General features: G+C 36.9%; 1 protein-coding gene across 10 annotated transcripts in view; it reads left to right on the top strand.

Annotated features, from left to right (window-relative positions):
• TAB3 (TGF-beta activated kinase 1 (MAP3K7) binding protein 3) overlaps positions 1–21367 on the top strand; it is a 62218-nt gene that overhangs the window by 16737 nt on the left and 24114 nt on the right. For 4 of the 10 annotated variants that reach the window (XR_004271168.1, XR_004271167.1, XM_032286193.1 and 1 more), the window contains exons 2-7: positions 1080–1177; positions 5149–5233; positions 5488–5591; positions 13337–13528; positions 17831–19277; positions 20434–20594. Coding sequence is in view for 8 of the 10 variants with exons in the window: in XM_032286193.1 (XP_032142084.1) it covers positions 13427–13528; positions 17831–19277; positions 20434–20594 (1710 nt within the window). In the remaining 2 variants the exon portion in view is untranslated. Of the gene's footprint in view, positions 1–1079; positions 1178–4736; positions 5234–5487; positions 5592–13336; positions 13529–17460; positions 17576–17830; positions 19278–20433; positions 20595–21367 lie in introns of those variants that run through there. The other 6 variants (XM_032286191.1, XM_032286188.1, XM_032286190.1 and 3 more) reach the window with 6 other exon arrangements.

Genomic DNA, 21367 nt, shown 5'->3' with positions numbered 1-21367 from the left:
CATATTGTCTGGTCATTTCACCTTAAGCGTTGTGAAGATTCATCAGAGGGTTCAAGTGGTGACAGCTTGATCCCTTTGTGAAGCCCAACCTTTCACCTAACGCTTTTACCATCCATTGATTACCAATGCATGAACTAGTTATGTAATTAAAGGTTGCAAAATTGTGATTGTTCTAATTTGGTCACTTCTGCTATTATTAGCTGAAATATTTCTATATGAACGAACTGTTTTCTCATTCACAAGAGCTATTTGGTTAACCTAAAATATGTCGTCATTTATTGAGTTGTTAAAATCCCCAATTGGGTAACCAAAGGCTGGTTTCTTCTTTAACTAAAACTCTATTATTTGACTAAGGCTTATGATAAAGTGATTTTCTTCCTTCTTCCAGAAGTTATAGCTATTCCTGAATGTTAGATTAGTGATTTTTGTGGGTTGGGTCATGGGGAAGATCTTCCAGTCCTGAGGGAGCAGTTTTAATCCTATTGAGGAAAAGGTGGGGGAGCAGGGGGGGAAAAAACAACAGAAGAAAATATTGTATACTCTCTTCATTGTTGTGGACTTGCAGTGCTGGTGTGGTGCTTGCTTGGGTGGGGGAATTTTAAAAATTCCTCTACCAGAGACTAAATCAGACTCACCACGGAGTCCTTTAAATTTTAAAGACCTATGGCCCTAAAAGGGCCTCAGCACAGTTTTGCAATCAAATTCATTAAATTTTAATCACTAGTACATCTTGGGAAGCTGCAGGAACTCCTGATGGTTTTCCAGGGATGCAGCTAAAGCTCTTCTTGCTAGCTTTCTCTGAAGCTGAAATCTCAGGAAAGCTTTGTTTGTCTCCTCTGCTGTTATTATGCTCTGCCTTAGGCACTAGAGGTGATGAGAGAGGAGCAGGTGGCTCAGGCAGCCAGGAAAACTTTCACTTATATATCAATTAAACATAAATTTCATTCACTAAAATTTCATGTAGTAAAATGGCTCCCTGCTTTTTCATGACCTTTTATTCATATATCACTTACTCACACTGTCATATTTAAAAACCTTTCACAGTTTGAATCTTACCTCATTAGCCTTTTATTTTTTAGGACACTGTCTTCAGCCTTCAAGTTTTTGACCGTGAATTACAGTGTGTCAAACTGGACGAGTCATCTTAGGTGAATTTTCACCAATTGAAAAATTGGAGGTAAGGAGTATATTCCTTTTTTGAAAATGAATATATATTACTGTTAACATGTTTACACCCTCCCTCTATTTATATTCTGTGTCCTTTGTGCGTTTAAGAGCAAGGATGACAAAATAAAAGATGTCCAGGTGATTTCATGTGTTTTGCTTTAGGCCCTAAATCGGGACCCTAAGGAGCAGCAGCTGCTACCGCTATTGCTACTACTAGTACTATTAGTACTACTGCTACTGCTACTGCTACTACTACTACTACTGCTACTACTACTGCTACTAGTGGGAGTTAACAATTGTCCAAGTTCTTTGGACAATTCATTTGCTATTAGAAACTTTACCTGAAAATAGAAGGGTAATTTAGCAATTTATTTTGAATAAAAGAGGCTAATCCCACTCAGCTGCCAGATCCCCAGCATTGGAGCTGGTGGAGATTGAAAGATCTACCCCAAGGAATAACTAGATATGTGGGATGTACAAATTTTCCCAACTTCCTAGTTTTTGCAGTTTTTCTTATTCTCAAATCCATGTTGCATAATTGAATTGAGCAGATGGTAAATACAATATTATGAACAAAAAAGGGTATAATTTTTTTAGTGGTTTTGTAACCATAATTCTTGCTTTGTGCCATTGGTAGATCTCTATCAGGAAAGACTACATAACAGTTTCAGCCATGATTTCTAGATAGTTTATCTTTCCACATTATGAAAATGTTCCCACTTTTTATAACATCCGTTTCCTAGTGTAATAACACACATGAGTATGTGCTGTGAATTAAATACTTAGGCAAGATGTTTTGACACCTGTTTAATAATCTTAGCTTTTAACAAGTTTTAAAATCCCTACAGCCTTTAGTTACCGTCTTGTGTGAAGTGTTTGTATTTGGGTTGACAGAGTTTTTCAGATTTGGGACTATTGGCATCTTGGGCTGGACGGTTTTCTGTTTTTGGGGCTGTCCTGTGCATTGTAGGGTGTGTAGCAGCATCTCTGGACTCTGTCAGATATCAATAGCACGTCTCCTCAGTATGACAACAAAAATATCTTCAGACGTTGCCAAATGTCCCTTGCAGGGCAAAATCACCCCCAGTTGGGAACTACTGGGTTAGATGATGTGGAGTTTCTTCCAGCTTTATAATTCTGTTGTTTTTATTTTAAACAAAAAACCTACACTTTTTTGTAATCCAGCTTAAATGTCATCTTTTCTGGAAGCTCTCCTTAGCTCTCCTTCTCTTTGTTCTACCTTCAGTGTTTCTTTTTTCTGACTATGATAGAACTCAACCCCACTCTATTATAACTGCCAGTGTATTTCTCTCACTACAAGGACATGGGTCCTCTATATCACCAAGCTTAGATTTTATTAAATTAATGGACAATGGATTAGAAATTGTTTAGTAAATGACTAAAATGGCATTTCTGTTCATCTTTCAAACTCTTCCACTAGGAAATTCCCACAGTTGTGATCTTGGATTTCAGGGTTAATGAGACTATTCATTTTTTAAAGAATCTCTTAAATATATTAGAAGACAGGAGCCTCCTTTATGTATGTGGGGATGCTACATGAACACATCTAGGCTGCACTTCAGAGAAAGTCACACAGAAATTCATAACGTGAAGAGTTAAGCCATTTCAACTTTCATATCCAGAGGTTTCTCCTGTACCTCCACTTTGCTTCTAAATCAGAAAGCTTCCATCTATTCAGAAAAAGGTAACAAGGAAAGTAGTACGATTTTTCATTGTATAACCTAAAATATATCACCATATTTGAAGTCAGTATTTCTCACAGTAAGAAATAAATTTTAATCGGGATCTAGTACATATACACATACCTGAAACAAGTTTTTAAATTAGTATTTGCCATTACTGTGTGTGAAACACATTGATATTTTCTGTTATTTCTTTTTCTTTTCCCCTTAAATTATAGTCATCACCTAGTACATTTGTTATACAATTCATTAATAGGTCACAACCCACCATTTAAAAAACACTGTTCTAAGTAATCTCCTTAAGTAATAAAATGATCTGCCTCTGGCATATGTCACCAACAGGTTGTTCTGTCTTTCTTTTAAAGTAACATTATTTAGGAATTGACACAACCAAGACCTTAAAACACCTTAACTAGAGCAAATTAGATTTCTAGTTATTTTAAAGGCCTATATTTTGTCATTTATATTGAATATTTAGTGTGTACAAGGCACTGTAGCCAAAAGAGCATGTTTGGTGTTTGTTCTCAAGATTTACAGTGAAAAATCCTAGAGGAGCATAAACAGTTAATCAGTATATTAAGTGTTGAAAATGATAACACACAGTGACTTTTATACGCATTTATGAAAGGAAGAGAATTTTATAGGCACTTAGGAAGGGGTTACATAAATGTGGGATGGCAAAAAAACAAACAAGAAGTTCGGGTGCAGTGGCTCATGCCTGTAATTCCAGTACTTTGGGAGGTCAAGGTGGGCGGATCACCTGAGGTCAAGAGTTTAAGCCTGGCCAATATGGTGAAACCCTGTCTCTACAAAAATTAGCTGGGCATGATGGAGGGTGCCTGTAATCCCAGCTACTCAGGAGGCTGAGGCAGGAGAATTGCTTGAACCCGGAAGGCAGAGGTTGCAGTGAGCTGAGATCGCACCATTGCACTCCAGCCCAGGTGACAGGGTGAGACTCCGTCTCAAAAAAAAAAAAAAAAAAAATGTGGGTTGGATTTTGCATTGTGTATCAGAAAGTAGATAAAAATATATCACATGGCAGAAACAGCTTTCATGCTGCTCATACTCGAAGTTCATTTGTTTTGATAATCAAAGTAACTGAGAAATTAAAAAATAAGAAGTTTGGGAAACTGCTAAGTATGTATGATATAAACAGGGTATGTTATTTTAGTTCTACTGTAGTTGTAAAATGAAGTTTACTCAGGAAATCAATTAGAAACTTGTGTGTATGATAGCTCTGATAAAAGCCAATATATGCCATAAAATGATAATGTTAACATTCAATTACTAGATATATTGAGAATGCAGATAATTTCTAAATGATGGGGTGAGAGAGTGCTCATCTGTTAAAATAAGTGAATAAGGTTACTATTCTCTCTCTCTCTCTCTCTCTATATATATATATATAGATAGATAGCTAGATATAGATATATATAGATATATATATATAGCAATATATATACATGACACTATATATATTGCTACGTATATAAATATATATATATATATAGAGAGAGAGAGAGAGAGAAACAGGGTTTATAATAGGCAGAGACATGGAACAGACACAGGGTTTATAATAGGCAGCATTTTTCAAAAAGTTATATACACTTTATGCTATATAATTAAAAATCATACAGCCCAGGCATGGTGGCTCACACCTGTAATCCCAACACTTTGGGAGGCCCAGGTGAGCAGACTGCTTGAGCCCAGGAATTTGAGACCAGCTTGGGCAGTATGGCAAAACCCTGTCTCTACGAAAATACAAAAATTAGCCAGGTGTGGTAGTGTACACCTGTAGTCCCAGCTACTTGGGAGGCTGAGATGGGAGGATCACTTGACCTGGTGGGGGTCAAGGCTGCAGTGGGCCGTGAGTTTGCCACTGTACTGTAGCCTGTCTCAAGAAAAAAAAAAATATATTCATGCTTCATAGGCCTGGGTTTAATCCTCTCTTTTCTAAATAGAATGGAGGCTCAGGATGCTAAGTCAGAACCAGGTGTTGACTTAAGCAAATAAGCAGTGGACTTGTTTTTCTTTGTGAACTTCTGCTCTCTTCTGTGGGATAATGTAGAATTTAGTTACTGTAGAAGATATTTTTGACCTAAAAGAAAAGAAGATTCAGCTTGTAAGGATCCTTGGGAAAGAGCCAACCTACCCTGAAAGTGTGGTCTAGCATCCTGTCTGCTGTTACTTTGAGGCACCAGAAGTCTACTAGTTTTTGTTATTTTCCATATTGAGTTGAGAAGTTAGCAAAAGGATAACCATCTTTTCATTTTCTCAGATTTCTAGACTACTGAAAAGAAGTTGCTTTCAGAGCTGGAGATGTGAATATAATTTCTGTGCCAGGGTTGATAAACCATCTTGAGGTATATTTTTTTTTTTTCTAATTTTAAGTAACTCTATTTTTTAGAACAGTTTTAGTTTTACAGAAAAATTGAGAAGATGGTACAGGGAGTCCCCATATACCCTGCACTCAGTTTCCCCTGTTAGTAACAGCTTACATTAGCACGATACATTTGTTACAGTTAGTGAACCAATATTGAAACATCATTATTATCTGAAGTCCATACTTTATTCAGATTTTCTTAACTTTTACTGAACATGTTTTTTTCTCTTTCAGGATTCCATCCAGGCAACCCTATCACAGTTGGTTGTTATGTCTCCTTAGGCTCCTCTTGGCTGTGACAATTTCTCAGACTTTTGTTTTTGAGGAGTACTGATCAGGTATTTTGTAGACTATCACTCAATTGGGATCTGTCAGATACTTTTCTCATGGGTAGAATGGGGTTATGGATTTTGAGGAGGAAGACCACAAAGATAAAGTGCCATTCTCACATTCTCATCACATCATATCAACACTCCATACTGTCAACATGACTTGTCTCTGTTGATGTTGACCTTGATCACCTGGCTGAGAAGGTGTTTGTCAGGTTTCTTCACTGTAATCTTTTTTTTTTTTTGAAACACCCCTTTCCTGTATTGTGCTCTCTGGAGAGAAGTCACTGTGTGCAGTCCACACTTAAGAGGTGGGAGGTTATGCTCCACCTCCTTGAGGTGAATTATCTATGTAAATTGTTTGGGATTTTTCTGCATGAGAGGCTCCCCCCACCCCTCATTTATTTATCATTCATTCATTTATTCAGTCTTTTTTAATATCAGTATGGGTTCGTGGATATTTATTTTATACTTTGGGTCATAATATAATACTGCTTTTTTTGGTGTTCAAATTCTTCCAGCTTTGACTGTTGGGAACTCCTTCAGTTGGCTCCTGTGTCATTTCGGTATGTCCTCATCATCTTGAGATTTTGTTTTTTTAGTACTTCCTTACTTTCTGGTACTCCTAGATGCTCCAGGCTCATCCTATATATTCCCTGCCCCAGTTCTAGAATCATCCATTTCTCCACAGGGCATTGGTTCCCTTTGTTAAACAGAGAATACAATTAGAAATCAAGATCTCGGTGCTGGGTGTGCTCATTGTTACTGGGATATTGTAGCCTGTATATCCTCTCGGCTGAAATTTCTGTGTATATAGTCTCTGTATATTTATAAATATTTTTATGTACAAGTTTTATGTGGCAGCTGACAAGCATATTCTTGGGGGCTGTTAAGTTTAAATTAAATATGAATATACTGTTTCTGGAGGCCATATTTAAACTGAAAATGTTTTTGAGGATTATTTTAATAGAAATATTATTTCGGTTCCATAGTATATCTCTTGAGAATATAACAGAATATGAGGTAGATGCAATGAATATGTGACTATTTCAAAATGGCTTCTATTGTAATAAAAATCCTATAGGATGACTGTTTCATAAGTCATTTAGAAGGCTTATTTAGGGAAAATAATAACTATCGTATTCCTCTCTCAACCTTGTTATCTCCACCACATTTACATATATGCATGAAAAGTCCTGAAAATGGAACTCTTATCTCTGCCAGTAAAAGATCACTTGTTATGCCTCAATATCGGCCACTTTTTGTTACTGTTTAACTTGAAGAATTCACACTCTAGTACCAAAACTCTTCTGTTTTAAAAGCAAGGTTTGCTTTAAACTGTTGTTAAGAGTTATGACATCATCAGAGTCTTACCAGGTAACCAGTCGTACAGAAGAATAATGGTTAAGAGCATAGCCTTAAATGTGTATCCTAGCTTTGCTGCTGGTTGACTGTGTAACCACAGGCAAATTATTTGCACTCTCTGAACTTCAAGTTTCCTTATTTGTAAAATGTGGATGATAATATTACCTCTCATGGTAGTATTTTGGGGATTAAATGAGGTAAAGCACTTAGCACAGTATTTGGTGCACAGATATAGCTCAATAAATATCTAAAATCCTCAAAAGCAGCAAAAAAAAAAAAAATGGATGAAAGTTTGAAAGCTTTATACTAGTATACATACTTGATTTTGTTCAACAATTATTACTGGGTCAGACCAACCAGAAAAATTAATGATTCTTTTATTTTGTAATCCTAAAAGTCCTCTCAAGACAAGGCTAACTTTTCTTCAAACCTGGGAAATGCTCACTCACCTCACTACCTTAATATGCAAGCAGTGGCTGTCAGCCCAAGAAAGTATTGGCTCTCTACAGGGCACTTGGGAGTGCTACTGAGATTTTATGGGAGGGGCCAGTATGCTGTCACTCAATTGGGGTGTGTCAGATAGTTTTCTCAAGGGTAGAATGGGGTTATGGATTTGGAGGAGGATTTTTAGTTTTATCATCTTCTCAGTTTTTCATTGCCTGGGATAGTCTTGTATGACAAGGAATTATTGTGCCCCAAATTACTGCATCAATAGTATGCCATTGAGACACACTAGAGTAGACTGATACTTACCATTGTATCTTTAAACCTCTCTGCAGAACACGTTTCAGATGTCACAAACCCAGCAGGTATCTAGATGAGTGAAGCAAGGCCAGGCTGCAGAGTTTGGAACCAGCTAGGGAGTATAGGAACTAGGCAAACTGTCCTTTCTAAAAGGGGAGTGGTACTTTAGCTTCAGCCAGTTGTTGCCTGCAGTTGCTAGATCATGTGATTTTTCAGAGAAAAGCTAGATATGTAAGTTTTTATGTGAAGTCTCCCAGTTTTAAATGTAGCTTAACTTAAAAAAAAAAAAAAAAACAAAAAAAAAAACGCTGTGTCCAAACCAGGCAGATCTGTGGGCTGAATTCATCCCACAGACCATTGGTTTGCAACCTCTGATACAATTGTTTTAGGAAGTGACCTAAAATTCTGACAGAGGTAAAACACTCTGGGCCATAATGGCACCACCCTGTCTGTTTATTTGCTGAGCTCGGAAAAAAACTGTGGAAACAAAGCACTAGATGTCGACATCATTTTCTAGAGTGTGGGGAATTGTGGCATTAGAGCAGAGCTCTGGGGGAGCTTCCTCTCTGATTGGGAGGAGCAATTCTGTTGGGAGAAATCCTAGCAACTGCTTTTTCAGGAACAGAAACCACTGTGCTTTGTGTTAGCAGCAGTCTTGAATTAGCAAGGTAGCTGCACCACTGAAGGAAGCCTCTGATTCCACTGCTAAGCATGGCATCCGGGCCCCGTAGTCTGTCTTGCCTTTAAGAAAATAATGTTCACAAAGCTGACATGCAATAAAGGCATAAAACTCTGCAGAATCTCTTGGTTCATGTGGCCCCTGAACTGTGTGATGATCATAGGGTTTATGCCTTTAGTATTTTTTCTTTCTTCATCTAGGGTTACCGCCTACACAGCTCCACAATCCACAGCTGTGACCATCTGGACTTTAATGGGGGTGTTTCAAGGGTGTCCCAGGAGTTTGGTCATGCCTGAGCCTAGCCTGTGCAGCTTAGGTACTGTTTGAGTCCTCTATCTGGTTTTAAAGTGACAAATCAGCATTCAGCACTTACTGTATAAAAAATAGCAGCCCATTATAATTTTTTTTAAATTTATTTATTTATTTTTCCCCATTTATTTATTTTATTGCATTTTAGGTTTTGGGGTACATGTGAAGAACATGCAAAATTGTTGCATAGGTACACTCGTGGCAGTGTTATTTGCTGCCTTCCTCCCCATCACCTACATCTGGCATTTCTCCCCTTGCTTTCTCTCCCATTTTAAGAAACAAAGTCAGTGTGTATTTTTCTTAGTAGTTGTTGCCTACATTGATATGTATGGACAAGAATATATGCTTTGATCTGCATGGTAGCCATATCTATAATATAACACTATATGACAGTATTTTCATTTTATTTGTTTTTTATGGGATTAAATACAAAAGTACAGTACAATACTGTAAAACTTTAAGTATTTTTAAAGGAAACTGACTATATTAGGCCATTCTTTTGTCACTGTAAAGAAATAGCCGAGGCAGTGTAATTTATAAAGAAAAGAGGTTTAATTGGCTCAGGATTCTACAGGGTGTATAAGCATGGCACCAGTACCTGCTCAGCTTCTGGTGAGAGCCTCAGGAAGCTTACAGTCATGGCAGATGGTGAAGCAGGAGCAGGCATGTAACATGGCGAGAATGGGAGCAAGGCGGGTGGGGGAGAGGTCCTAGATTTTTAAACAATCAGATCTTAAGTGAACGGAACAAGGACTCACCTGTCACCAAGGGGATGGTGCTAAATCATTCACAAGGGATCTGCCTCTATCATCCAGTCACCTCCCATCAAGCCCTACCTCCAACACTGGGAATCACATTTCAACTTGAGATTTGGAGGGGACAAACATCCAAACTGGATCACTGACTTAATTTATTGGGTGGAATATTTTCTGTTTGTAAAAAGAAAGCCTCCCAGTGAGCAAAATGGAAATTGCTTTTTTAAAATAAGTTTTTTTTAACATGATATAGTTATCAAAAAATTAAGTTTGAGAGTATATTACTGTGAAATACTGAATGATTATCCATGTCAGTTAGTGCTTATGTGAGTGATTGTTTGTCCAGGGCAGAGTGCTAACTACTATTAAGATTTCATACATAATCTCTTGAGGAGGATATGTTTTTACCAGTTTAGATTTCTATTTGTTGTGAAAAGTCAGTCTACTATTAATCATCTTTTCAGATGGTAGCCATTTTTGTAAGCTGTTGGCTTCCATTTGAAAGACGCTTTAACATGTTTCTTCAAAGGCAAGTATTTATAACCATTTTTTAAAAAGTCATTTTCTTCTTGTGTGTTTAAGCAGCTGACTTATTTGTACAAGAATTTTTTTCCTTCCCTCTCAGTACTCCACCTCACCACACACCTTTATCTCCCTATTTGAATGATAAACTTAATGAGGGTTTGCTCCTTACCCAGTCAAAGAAAGGTGTTCATCATTAGGAATGTCTCTGATACCTACTAGTGACATTAGTGGAAAGAACATGGACTTTGGAGAAGGCAGGCGTGGATTTGAGTGACGATTCTGCCATATGTTCACTCTTTGAGTTCATTTTCTTATTTGTCAAATGGAGATAATCATAACTACCTTTGAGGTGATATTATTAGCCCTTAATGAATGGTAGCTAATAATAGTGATAAATTTAATGGTAACTTTGAATTCAGTAGCATCTGAGGTTTCTGAAAGGCTCTAGCAAAGCTAGCTGAGAGCTGGCCACTTTCAAGATCTCTGAAGTATATGGAGCCTATGCTTTTGACACCTGAAACCTGTCTGTCTGTCCTTGTTTTGATCCTTCTTGCCTTTTCTTCTATCTCATAAAAAAGACAGTGGTATTGTCCTTGTATTTTAAAGTCTTGTAATTAAGGTTGAGAAGTGAATAAAACCATTTTTGGGAGCCCCTGGGAAAGCTGGAGTTAAGCCTTTGGGTGCTTCAGAAGCTCTTTTTTTTTGAAGATTTGATTAAATAGCCATGAAGTGTTCTGAATGTGGTTTAGCACCTCAAATGTTGGGATCACTTCCTTTTAGGAAAACTGTTATTTCTGTAAATATAAGCAGATTTGCTTAGTTAAGGTCATCCCTACCATTAAATTCAATGAATTCCTTTTTTCTGCTATTTCTCCTAATATTTATTGAACACCTAGCCTGTGCTAGGCCCTGTGCCTACTTGATTGTATACCCTCAAAGAAGATGTTGAATTAAGGAATTTAAGAGTTGTAGGTTTTTGCCTATTATTTAAATGAAGATCCTAAAGACTTAGAGCTGTACTGTCCAGTAAAGTAGCCACAAACTACAGGTGGCTACTGAGTACTGGAAATGGGACCAGTGTGAATTAAGATGTGCTGTAAGTATAAAATATACACTGGATTTCAAATATATCATTTGAAAAAAAATGTGTAAAATAATGATTTTATGTAGATTACATTTAAGATAGTTTTTTTGACATGAGTTAAATGTTACAATTAATTTCACCTGTTTCTTTTTAAGTTGGCCACTAGAACATTTAAAATTATACATATGACTCACATTATATTTTTACTGGACAGTGCTGCCTTAGAGCTTCAGTGACTTGGTAAGATTATACATCTAGCTAGGGTTCCTTTGGCCAGTGCAAATTATAAATTGCTTTACTGTGAAAATGGAAGATAATGTTCATTTTGATCAAAAAGATAGATAATTCAAACCCCATTTCAGAAAATAATGTTAAGGACTTTGAAATAATTTATATTTTAAATTAAATCCTAGATTGTTAATCTAGTAAAATCTCTTAGTATTTCAGATTTGGGATTTTCCAAAGGGACAAACTGGAAAAATGTACCCATTGATTTGGTAGCCTAAACCAATTTTTTTTTCCCTAATTGCCCTGTATAGGTGATTCCACTCCCCTGATAATTGCTGGGTAGGGGATGGCAAGAGATGGGGGACAAGATTCATCTAAAAGATTTGTCTGTATATTTTTTTTTTGAATATGAATAGTGTTTTACCCAAATCTAATTAGGTAGATTGGTTTAGTATAGTGAAATTGATTCATCATTTAATAGATACTTGAGTAGACATGGGATTGGGCTCTGGAAATGCAGTGGTGAATTAAGGCACAGACCTTGAATAGAGCTACAGGCTTTTGTCTGGTTAGCTGGTTTTTGTTTTCATTTTATTTTCACTTTTTATTTGGAAATAATTTTAAACTGACAGGAATTATGAAAATAAAAATAGGAGAAAGAATACTGTGTACCCTTTACCCAAATTCACCTATTGTTAACATTTTCCTGTTTGCTTTATAGTTCTCTGTGCACACACGTATGTGTGCATGTACACACATTTTTACATACACACATGTACATATTTTTTTCTGAACTATTTGAGAGTAGGTTGCATGCCCTTTACCACTGAATGCTTCATTGTCTAATACCTAAAAATAGGAATATTCTTGTATGTAACCACAGCACAGTTATTAATTCGGAAAACAGGAAATTCAATACATTTAACATTGATAGAATACTTCTAATCTACCGTGAATGTTTCACTTTGGTCAATGGATCCACTAATTTATTTTATAACAGTTTTCCCTTTTAGTATAGGATCCAGTCTAGGATCAGGTACAAGATTTAGTTGTCATGGCTCTATCTCTTTTAACCTGGGACATTTTCAAACCTTTGTCTTAAAGTGACATTGACATTTTTAAAGATGACATTTCCTTTTCCCCTCTTTTTAAATAGAAAAACCCGAAATGAGAAATGTTCTATTTCCTCATGATTAGTTCCAGGTTATGCATTCCTGACTGTAATACTATAAAATGATATATTCTTCTCAGGGTGTCACATCTGGAGGCCTATGCAGTCCATCTGGCCCTCATTGGTGATGTTCATTTTGATCAGCCAGTCAAGATGTTGTTCAGTTTGTCCACTACATACTTAAATTTTTCCTCTTTGGAATAAGCTTTGGGTACACACTTATAAAACTGTATATTTCCTACTCTTCATCCATATTTTCCCCGAGATTTAGCATCCATTGGTGATATTTGCTTGAAGCAGTCTATACTATGATGTTTGCAAAATGATTTTTCCAGCTCCAGCACTCCCGCATGTTTACCAAATGGATTTTTACTGTAAGCAAGGATTTCCTTTCTCCCCTATTTTTGTATGTGTGTATTTAGCTTTCATTGATATGGACACACAGCTCCCTCTTTTCTGCAGGTTTATAACTCATTACTGTCTTATTATTTTGGTGTTCAAATGTTGCAAATGTGGTCAGTGAGTGCACCTCTTCAAGTTAACTTCCAGGTCCTTATGATATGTTCCCATCACTTCTTGAGTACTTCCTGTCTGTAATAATGAGCTATTCCAGGTTTTTGGGGTTTTTTTTTGTTAATAGGCGAGACCTTTAGGTGCATAGATGGTTTCAGTATAGTGTGTTTAGTGTTCCTGTGAGGGTAAGCACAACCTGCTTTGGCAGCATAGTGGAGGGTCCTCTAGCCAGCATATGTGGAGGGGAGAGGCAGGGCAGCAGGACTAAGATGGGGAGTGTCAGTGGAAGCCTCCTTAGAGGAGATGCCACTGATACTGACATAGGAATAAAGTAAAATATGTAACTAGACTTAACCATACTTTAATTTTTTTTTTTAATAGAAAATGACTGTGGTGCTAGAAGATCATTACTTTTGGAAGGCTGGTTAACATCCATTTCCTGAGAGAAACTTGGCCACCATTAGCTCTGGCATGGCGCAAAGCAGCCCACAGCTTGATATTCAGGTTCTCCATGATCTTCGACAACGTTTCCCTGAAATTCCAGAGGGCGTGGTGTCTCAGTGCATGTTACAGGTAAGTTATCTACCAGTGACTGTGATATTAAGTTCTAGTTTTTCCTATTAGAGCTGGTCATGTGTGATGTAATTAGAACTCAGTTATGTTTTCTCATGTGTATGTGTGGTCAGGGGGAACATTTAGAGCAGGATTTCCCCTCAACCTTGGCACTCTTCACAGTCTAGTCTGGTTAATTCTCTGTTGTGGGAGTCTGCCTTGTGCATTGTAGAATGTTTAGTAGCATCCATGGCCTCTGCCTGGTAAATACCAATAGCATCCTTGCAGTTGTGACAACTGATAATTTCTTTAGACATTGCCAAATGTCTCATGGAAGGCAAAATCTCCCACCATTGAGAACCACAGATTGGAGAAGAGAGTAAAGGCATGTAGCAAAAAGAAAAACAGATTCTATTTATGTTTCATTTTTTGAACTTTTGGGGTTGTACCATCAGTCCCTAAGTCCTTAGAGTTGAATTTTGAATCTCAGATTTTACCATTTTAACTTCTTAGACTATACACTTTTGAGCCTATTTTTAAGTCTGTAGATAATCCACTCCCTTTCTGTTTTGCTAATGCTATATCTTTTCTGATACCTAATTTTAAATGTAAGCCCACTTTCTTGTAGTTCAATCACATTCCCTTTGTCTTCTTGTGTGTCTTACATTGAATTAAATCTCATCTCTAAGATAGAATGAGTCTTTCCTACTCAGGGGACAACAGAGAAGCAGGCCTACCACTCCCCATGTCCTCCCATCCCCGTGTTCCACCACTTCCCCCATCTCCCTGTCTCACTGTCCCCTTGTTGTGTTTCATGTCATCCTTCACAGGATCTTACTGTGTTTTGGGTTATGGCACTTACCTATTTGCTTAAGTTTGGGCAGCAGTACTTCTACTGTGCCCACTGGTCTTCCTCACACACATAGTCAGTACTCATGTTCAAACTCTACCTTATGGCAATGTGAGCAGCTCAGGATATAACCTAAAACTATATACAGGTGAGGTTAATTACAAATAGAGAGTCACAGAACAATGATGGTAACAGAGGTGCTTCCTTTGTTTGCAAGCCCTTTACCAGTCTAGATCTTCGGGCTTAATGTTTTTTGTGTTACAGCTTGCCTTTGCTTTTTCTAACACACATTCCCAGCCTGAATCTCAGCTCTTTACTATAGTCCCATTTTGGTTTCTGGTAGAGAAAGATACTTCCCACCAAGGTGAAATCAAGTAAGGGTGAGGCTTTTAGTTTAAATCACTTCCTGATAATCACCTTCCTTACCTATCCTAGGGCCTCACCTAGCCCTAACCTTGCTTTATTTTATTTAGCCCTTTATTGCCTGCATTTTTCATGACCATTTAACTAAACTGAAAGAATAGAACTTTAAATTCAGCTCAGTGAATATTTGTTGATAATTACACTGTCCTAAGTCTTTCACTTTTTTCTTCCTTTGGGATTAATATATTGGTATGGAGACTTACCACCTACTGGCTCTGGAAAACTGCTTTATTCACATTAAAATGTACGAGGCTCTGTAGTCTATATTTAATGCACAAACCTTAGAGCCTCTCTCTGGGGTATCATCCTCAATTTAGGATGGAGAATATGATGCTTTTTGCCTCATTCCTTTCAAAAGTGTTCATTATATGTCTTAAAAATTCTTACCTCTGTATCCAACTAAACAATTTTGATTTCTTTATTCCTACTGTTTGATACCTTTTTTATCCTTATTTTTCTTTTAAGACATTTAACAGTTCAGATGTGACATTAGAATCTATTCTAGTAGTTTTGTTTTTACAATACTTTTGTAAAAATAACACTTTAATATCTTGTTTTTGTGGTTTTTAATTTTTCTTCATAGGAAAATTTACTCAACTTGTCACTAGAGACATGCTGACAGATCCAACTTTATATCATTTTGAATTTGGATCCTTTTTGTGGCAATACTAAGTAGGCCATGTAACTAAGTATGGAGAACATGAAATTTCAGGGTTATTAATAAAAATATCAAATGGTAAAATGTCTATGACTACCTTAGATTTCCAACAGAACTCTCTAGTTTGTTTTACCCTAATCCATAGGTCTAAAAAAAAAATTAAAGAATACTTTATTTCCCCTTCCATATTTTTCCTTCAGCTATCTGTCAGTGACACATTCTAGTTAGCAATCAGTTTGAATCCTTTGGCTCAAAATTTGCTTTTAATATCGTCTCTTCCTTGGTCAAAACGATTTTCAAGCAAGGTAAAAAATAATTCAAATCTTTGAGTTGTAATGATTTTCTTCTTCGATTAATACATCTTTCTGTGACTCAAAGTATTTTTTAAAGTGTTTGAATTTTAAATTTTCTATGTGGATAATAATTACTATTTGTTACTATCATCTGGGTAGAATGTTAATGTTTTACATGTATGATCTTTGTTTTTAAAGTATTTGAATTTTAGTGTCAAAAGTTTTATATAAAGAAAAGGTTAAAAATGATCTAGGCCGGGCGCGGTGGCTCAAGCCTGTAATCCCAGCACTTTGGGAGGCCGAGGTGGGTGGATCACGAGGTCAAGAGATCGAGACCATCCTGGTCAACACGGTGAAACCCTGTCTCTACTAAAAATACAAAAAATCAGCTGGGCATGGTGGCGTGTGCCTGTAATCCCAGCTATTCAGGAGGCTGAGGCAGGAGAATTGCCTGAACCCAGGAGGCGGAGGTTGCGGTGAGCCGAGATCGCGCCATTGCACTCCAGCCTGGGAAACAAGAGCGAAACTCCGTCCCAAAAAAAAAAAAAAAAAAAAAATGATCTATAGCGTTTTAATAAAGCCAATTCATTAAATTTCTAAGAATTCATTTTACAAAGATTTGCTTGACTTTTTTGTGTTTAAACTTCCTAAAGCTCCAGTTTAATAATGTCCTTTTGGCCAACATCCTTTCCCTTGAAATTACCGTGTGAAAAGAGCATTGGGACTCAGGAGAATAAGAATGTGGAATTGGCTTTCCAGTTAACTAGTTAAGTGCCTATTGTCAAGCCATGTAACTTTCCAGGTATCTCTTTCCTCATCTGTAAATCTGAGTTGAATTGGACCAGATGAACTCATGTAGGAGTTCTCCCAACTCTAAAAATTACAACATTATAGGTCCTGTTTTAGGTTTAAATTAATTTGGTCCTCAGCAGAAGTAAATTATTTCCTTTCATTTTTATATAAAATATACTTTTCCTAAAATAAATATATAGTAATATATATGCATGTGCATATCTGTGTGTATATTTATGAACTACAGAGAAACTCACAATAATTGAGAAACTTTTTGTGAATTATTTCAAAAGTAGATAACGTGTGTTTTACATTAGTAAAATAGTTTGGAACTCTGTATTTCCATAGAAAACTGCTTTATCATATATTACAATTTTAAAAAGAGGGAACCTTTTATTAGTCTGATTACTGTCCTTTGGAACTTCTAAAGTGTCAGTTCACTATTACGTTCTTTGTGAGTATAACTTAAAAAATTCAAATCTTTCAGTGATTTTGAAAGTATGCCAAGACACCTTTCAGTGGGTAAAAACTTCTGAGAGTGTGAATAAATTTCATTAAGGCATCAACACTAGGATTTTTTAATTTAAGTGCCGTAACTCTGGCAAAGTCATGGAGCCATAGTTCAAATTATGGGCTTTTTAAATACTGATTTCTTTGTTTTGCTCAACTCCTTCTTAATGGTTCAGACAGTTGAAGTTATTCAAGGATAAATTTAGGTTAAAAAAAAAAAAAGTGAGGGCTGCTCTAGAATTTTTATTGTTACTTCAGGAATTTCATTGTAATTCTTTATTGTTAATTCCTGAAGAGTTACTTCAGGAATTTTATTGTAATTCTTTTTCTCTTTTTGTGGTTTTAGTGCTTTTAAAAACTAAAGCATGGTTATTTTTATGTTTTTTATCAATTTAAATATTAATAATGGATATTACTTATATTGCAGCATTTGTGGTGAATCCAAGATAAGCCCAACATTTTAATTTGTTGAGATGCAACAAGTATAAAATGAGTCCTGGATTTGGAGTCAGAAAACTTGGGTTGAGTCACAGTGTTCATTAGTAGGTACTTTACATTTCTGTAGCAGTAGCAGTAGTGGTAGTACTAGTAATGTGAGCTAAATGTTTGTAAAGTCATATGAATTGTTTGGAATCTCCTTTTCAGGATAGATGACCATGAAGCTTTTTGTTGTTAAAATACTCCTCTCTATTTATTCTGCGACAGTAGTAGTTGCATAACTCTCTGGCAAAACCTGACCTCCACTATTAGAATTTGTTAATGTTGCCAATGTTACTTTTACCATTTTTCTCCCCTAGAATAACAACAATCTTGAAGCCTGTTGCCGAGCCCTTTCCCAGGAGAGTAGCAAATACTTATATATGGAATACCATAGTCCAGATGACAATAGGATGAATAGAAATCGCCTTTTACATATTAACCTGGGTATCCATTCTCCTAGTAGCTATCACCCAGGAGATGGAGCCCAACTTAATGGTGGTCGAACACTGGTACACAGCTCAAGTGATGGACATATTGATCCACAGCATGCAGCAGGTAAACAGCTGATATGTTTAGTTCAAGAACCACACTCAGCTCCAGCTGTTGTTGCTGCTACTCCCAACTACAATCCATTTTTTATGAATGAACAGAACAGAAGTGCAGCTACTCCTCCTTCACAGCCACCTCAACAGCCATCTTCCATGCAAACAGGAATGAATCCGTCTGCTATGCAAGGGCCTTCACCACCACCGCCACCTCCTTCATACATGCACATACCTCGGTATAGTACAAATCCAATTACTGTTACAGTATCCCAGAACCTCCCTTCTGGACAGACTGTACCAAGAGCTTTACAAATTCTTCCACAAATTCCAAGCAATCTCTATGGGTCTCCTGGTTCTATTTATATTAGACAGACATCTCAGAGTTCATCAGGAAGACAAGCTCCTCAGAGTACGCCGTGGCAGTCCTCACCACAGGGCCCAGTGCCTCACTATAGCCAGCGTCCTTTACCTGTTTATCCGCACCAACAGAACTATCAACCTTCTCAGTATTCTCCAAAACAGCAGCAGATCCCTCAGTCTGCTTACCATTCACCACCTCCTTCTCAATGTCCTTCACCCTTCAGCTCTCCACAGCATCAAGTGCAACCTTCCCAGTTGGGCCACATCTTTATGCCACCTAGTCCTTCAACTACTCCACCCCATCCATATCAACAAGGACCTCCTAGCTATCAGAAACAGGGAAGCCATTCAGTAGCCTATCTTCCATACACAGCATCTAGCTTACCCAAAGGTTCCATGAAGAAGATAGAAATTACAGTTGAACCTTCTCAGAGACCTGGGACAGCAATTAATAGGAGTCCTTCACCCATCAGTAATCAACCATCTCCACGGAATCAACACTCACTGTACACAGCCACCACACCACCTTCAAGTTCTCCTTCGAGAGGGATATCTAGTCAACCAAAACCTCCATTTAGTGTTAATCCTGTGTATATTACATATACACAGCCAACTGGACCTTCATGTACTCCATCACCATCTCCTCGAGTGATACCAAACCCAACTACAGTTTTTAAAATTACTGTAGGCCGAGCAACGACTGAAAATCTTTTAAATTTAGTGGACCAAGAAGAGCGCTCTGCAGCACCAGAACCTATTCAGCCCATTTCAGTGATACCAGGCTCTGGGGGAGAAAAGGGAAGCCATAAATATCAGAGGAGTTCTAGTTCTGGATCAGATGACTATGCCTACACACAAGGTAAATTTTAACCCTTTTATGAAATTTAATTTCTGGGGTGAGGCAGCAGTCTCCTAGTCAAATATATTAGCTGTTTAGTTATAATTAAATATTTAGTATTAAATGTTGGGAAGTAGCATTGCTATTAAGAATACAGTTAGTGGCCAGGCACAGTGGCTCACGCCTCTAATCCCAGCACTTTGGGAGGCTGAGGTGGGCAGATCACCTGAGGTCAGAAGTTCGAGACCAGCCTGGCCAACATGGAGAAACTCCACCTATACTGAAAATACAAAAATTAGCTGGGTGTGGTGGCACGTGCCTGTAATCACCAGCTACCTGAGAGGCTGAGGCAGGAGAATTGCTCAAATCCAGGAGGCAGAGGTTGCAGTGAGCCAAAATCACGTCACTGCACTCCAGCCTGGGCAACAGAGTGAGACTCTATCTCAAAAAAAAAAAAAAAAAAAAAAAAAAAAGAATAAAGTTAGTGCTTCAGAGTCATCTAGAGACTTTGTTTTAAAATATGAAAGTGTAGGCCTAATAAGGCCTTATAGTAGCCTAATAAAGCTTAGACAGAATATTCAGAGTGAAAAATACAAATGAAATGGAAATTGTCAAAAGTATAAACTGCAAAGTAGGAAAAAGATTCATGGAAAATGAACTAAAGTTCATCAGATGAAAGAATTTGAATCTTTTCTATACAGGGTGACCCAGAGGGCATAATGATATTTACATATAAATAATTTATAAGAAGTGGAAATAGTCATGAAGAATGTTACTGGATTAGCTAATAGTAGACCTAAATTAGATGTAAAGAATAGTTTTTAAAAAGTCTATTCAGATTGTTTCAAGATACCTGAGAATTTAGTTTTCTTTCAATATATAAGAAGGGAAGTAATTACTAGGTATGCCTGGTAGTCAGCCTGTTCAAAACACACACAAGTATAAAGAGAATCTTGGGACAGTAGAACAAGAGAGATGTTCAGGTGATGTCACTTCAGTAGCATTCAAAGAGCTAAATTAAAGCAGATATGGAGGCAGCATAGCATTAGAAAGACATGAGAGTAAATATCAGCCCCCAAGTTGAATGAGTCTTTTATACATTAGCAACGCATATCGAAATTTTTCAGTCACTTGTTCAATGTTGTTCTCTGCAATGACTTTATCTATAATGCTGTAGCCTTGCTGTTACATCAACGAGCAAGGATGGAGAGGTTAGCAAAGCAATTGAAACTTGAGAAAGAGGAGCTAGAGCGATTGAAGTCCGAAGTTAACAGTATGGAGCATGACCTGATGCAGAGACGGCTCAGAAGAGTCAGCTGCACCACTGCGATCCCTACGGTAAGTCATCTGTTAGGATGTGTTAATAGGAGGGTCAAGATATTGGCTGTCAGGTCATTTATTTTTCTTTAGGTTTTATTCCTGGCAGAGTTCTGGGGACGTTGTTGTTGTTGTTGCTGTTTTTTTAAAAACAATGGATTAAAAACTTTTGCCTTTAGTAGTTCTTGTCAAAATAATTTGATTCTTTATTTATTCATGTATGCAAAATTCCATAGGCTCATCAGTATTTTCAAACACTGATGATTATAATCAAGGTATAGCATCTCATTTATTTATAAATTGCTTTCTGTCAAAATAGAAATGAACAGTGCACCCTGACCAAAAATGTGATGAATTATTCTTTGTGTATTCATTTATTCTTCTAAGCATATGATACATATTTTTTAAACATTAAAAATTATTTTTTAAGTACATTAATTTTGTAAGTAATTAATTCAAATGAGTTAGAATGAGATCAATATGAATTTTGGGGAAGTGTTGATTGTAGAATATTTTAAGGCAGAGCAGCTTTGTTAAGTGTAAATAATTATAGAAACTGAACTAACAGTATTGATTGATAGCAGTCTTAAAGGGTCTCTAATGAACAGATTCGGATATTTTTAACATGTTGGTTAATGTATATGAGTTCTAACAATCCCAAACAACTCTGAGAATTTTGAAACATCTCAAAGTTTTGAAACATGTTTAAAATCTTGTGACTTCACAGGCTGTGATCCAACTTATCATTTCACCTTTCAACATTTAGAATTTTTTTGCATATACTTTATGAAATG

Source organism: Sapajus apella, unplaced genomic scaffold (assembly GCF_009761245.1).
Source record: "Sapajus apella isolate SASKATOON/1434 unplaced genomic scaffold, GSC_monkey_1.0 scaffold17, whole genome shotgun sequence".
Classification (NCBI taxonomy): Eukaryota; Metazoa; Chordata; class Mammalia; order Primates; family Cebidae; genus Sapajus; species Sapajus apella.
Note: the sequence above shows the minus strand (reverse complement) of the source record. Positions and strands in the feature narration are given on the sequence as shown.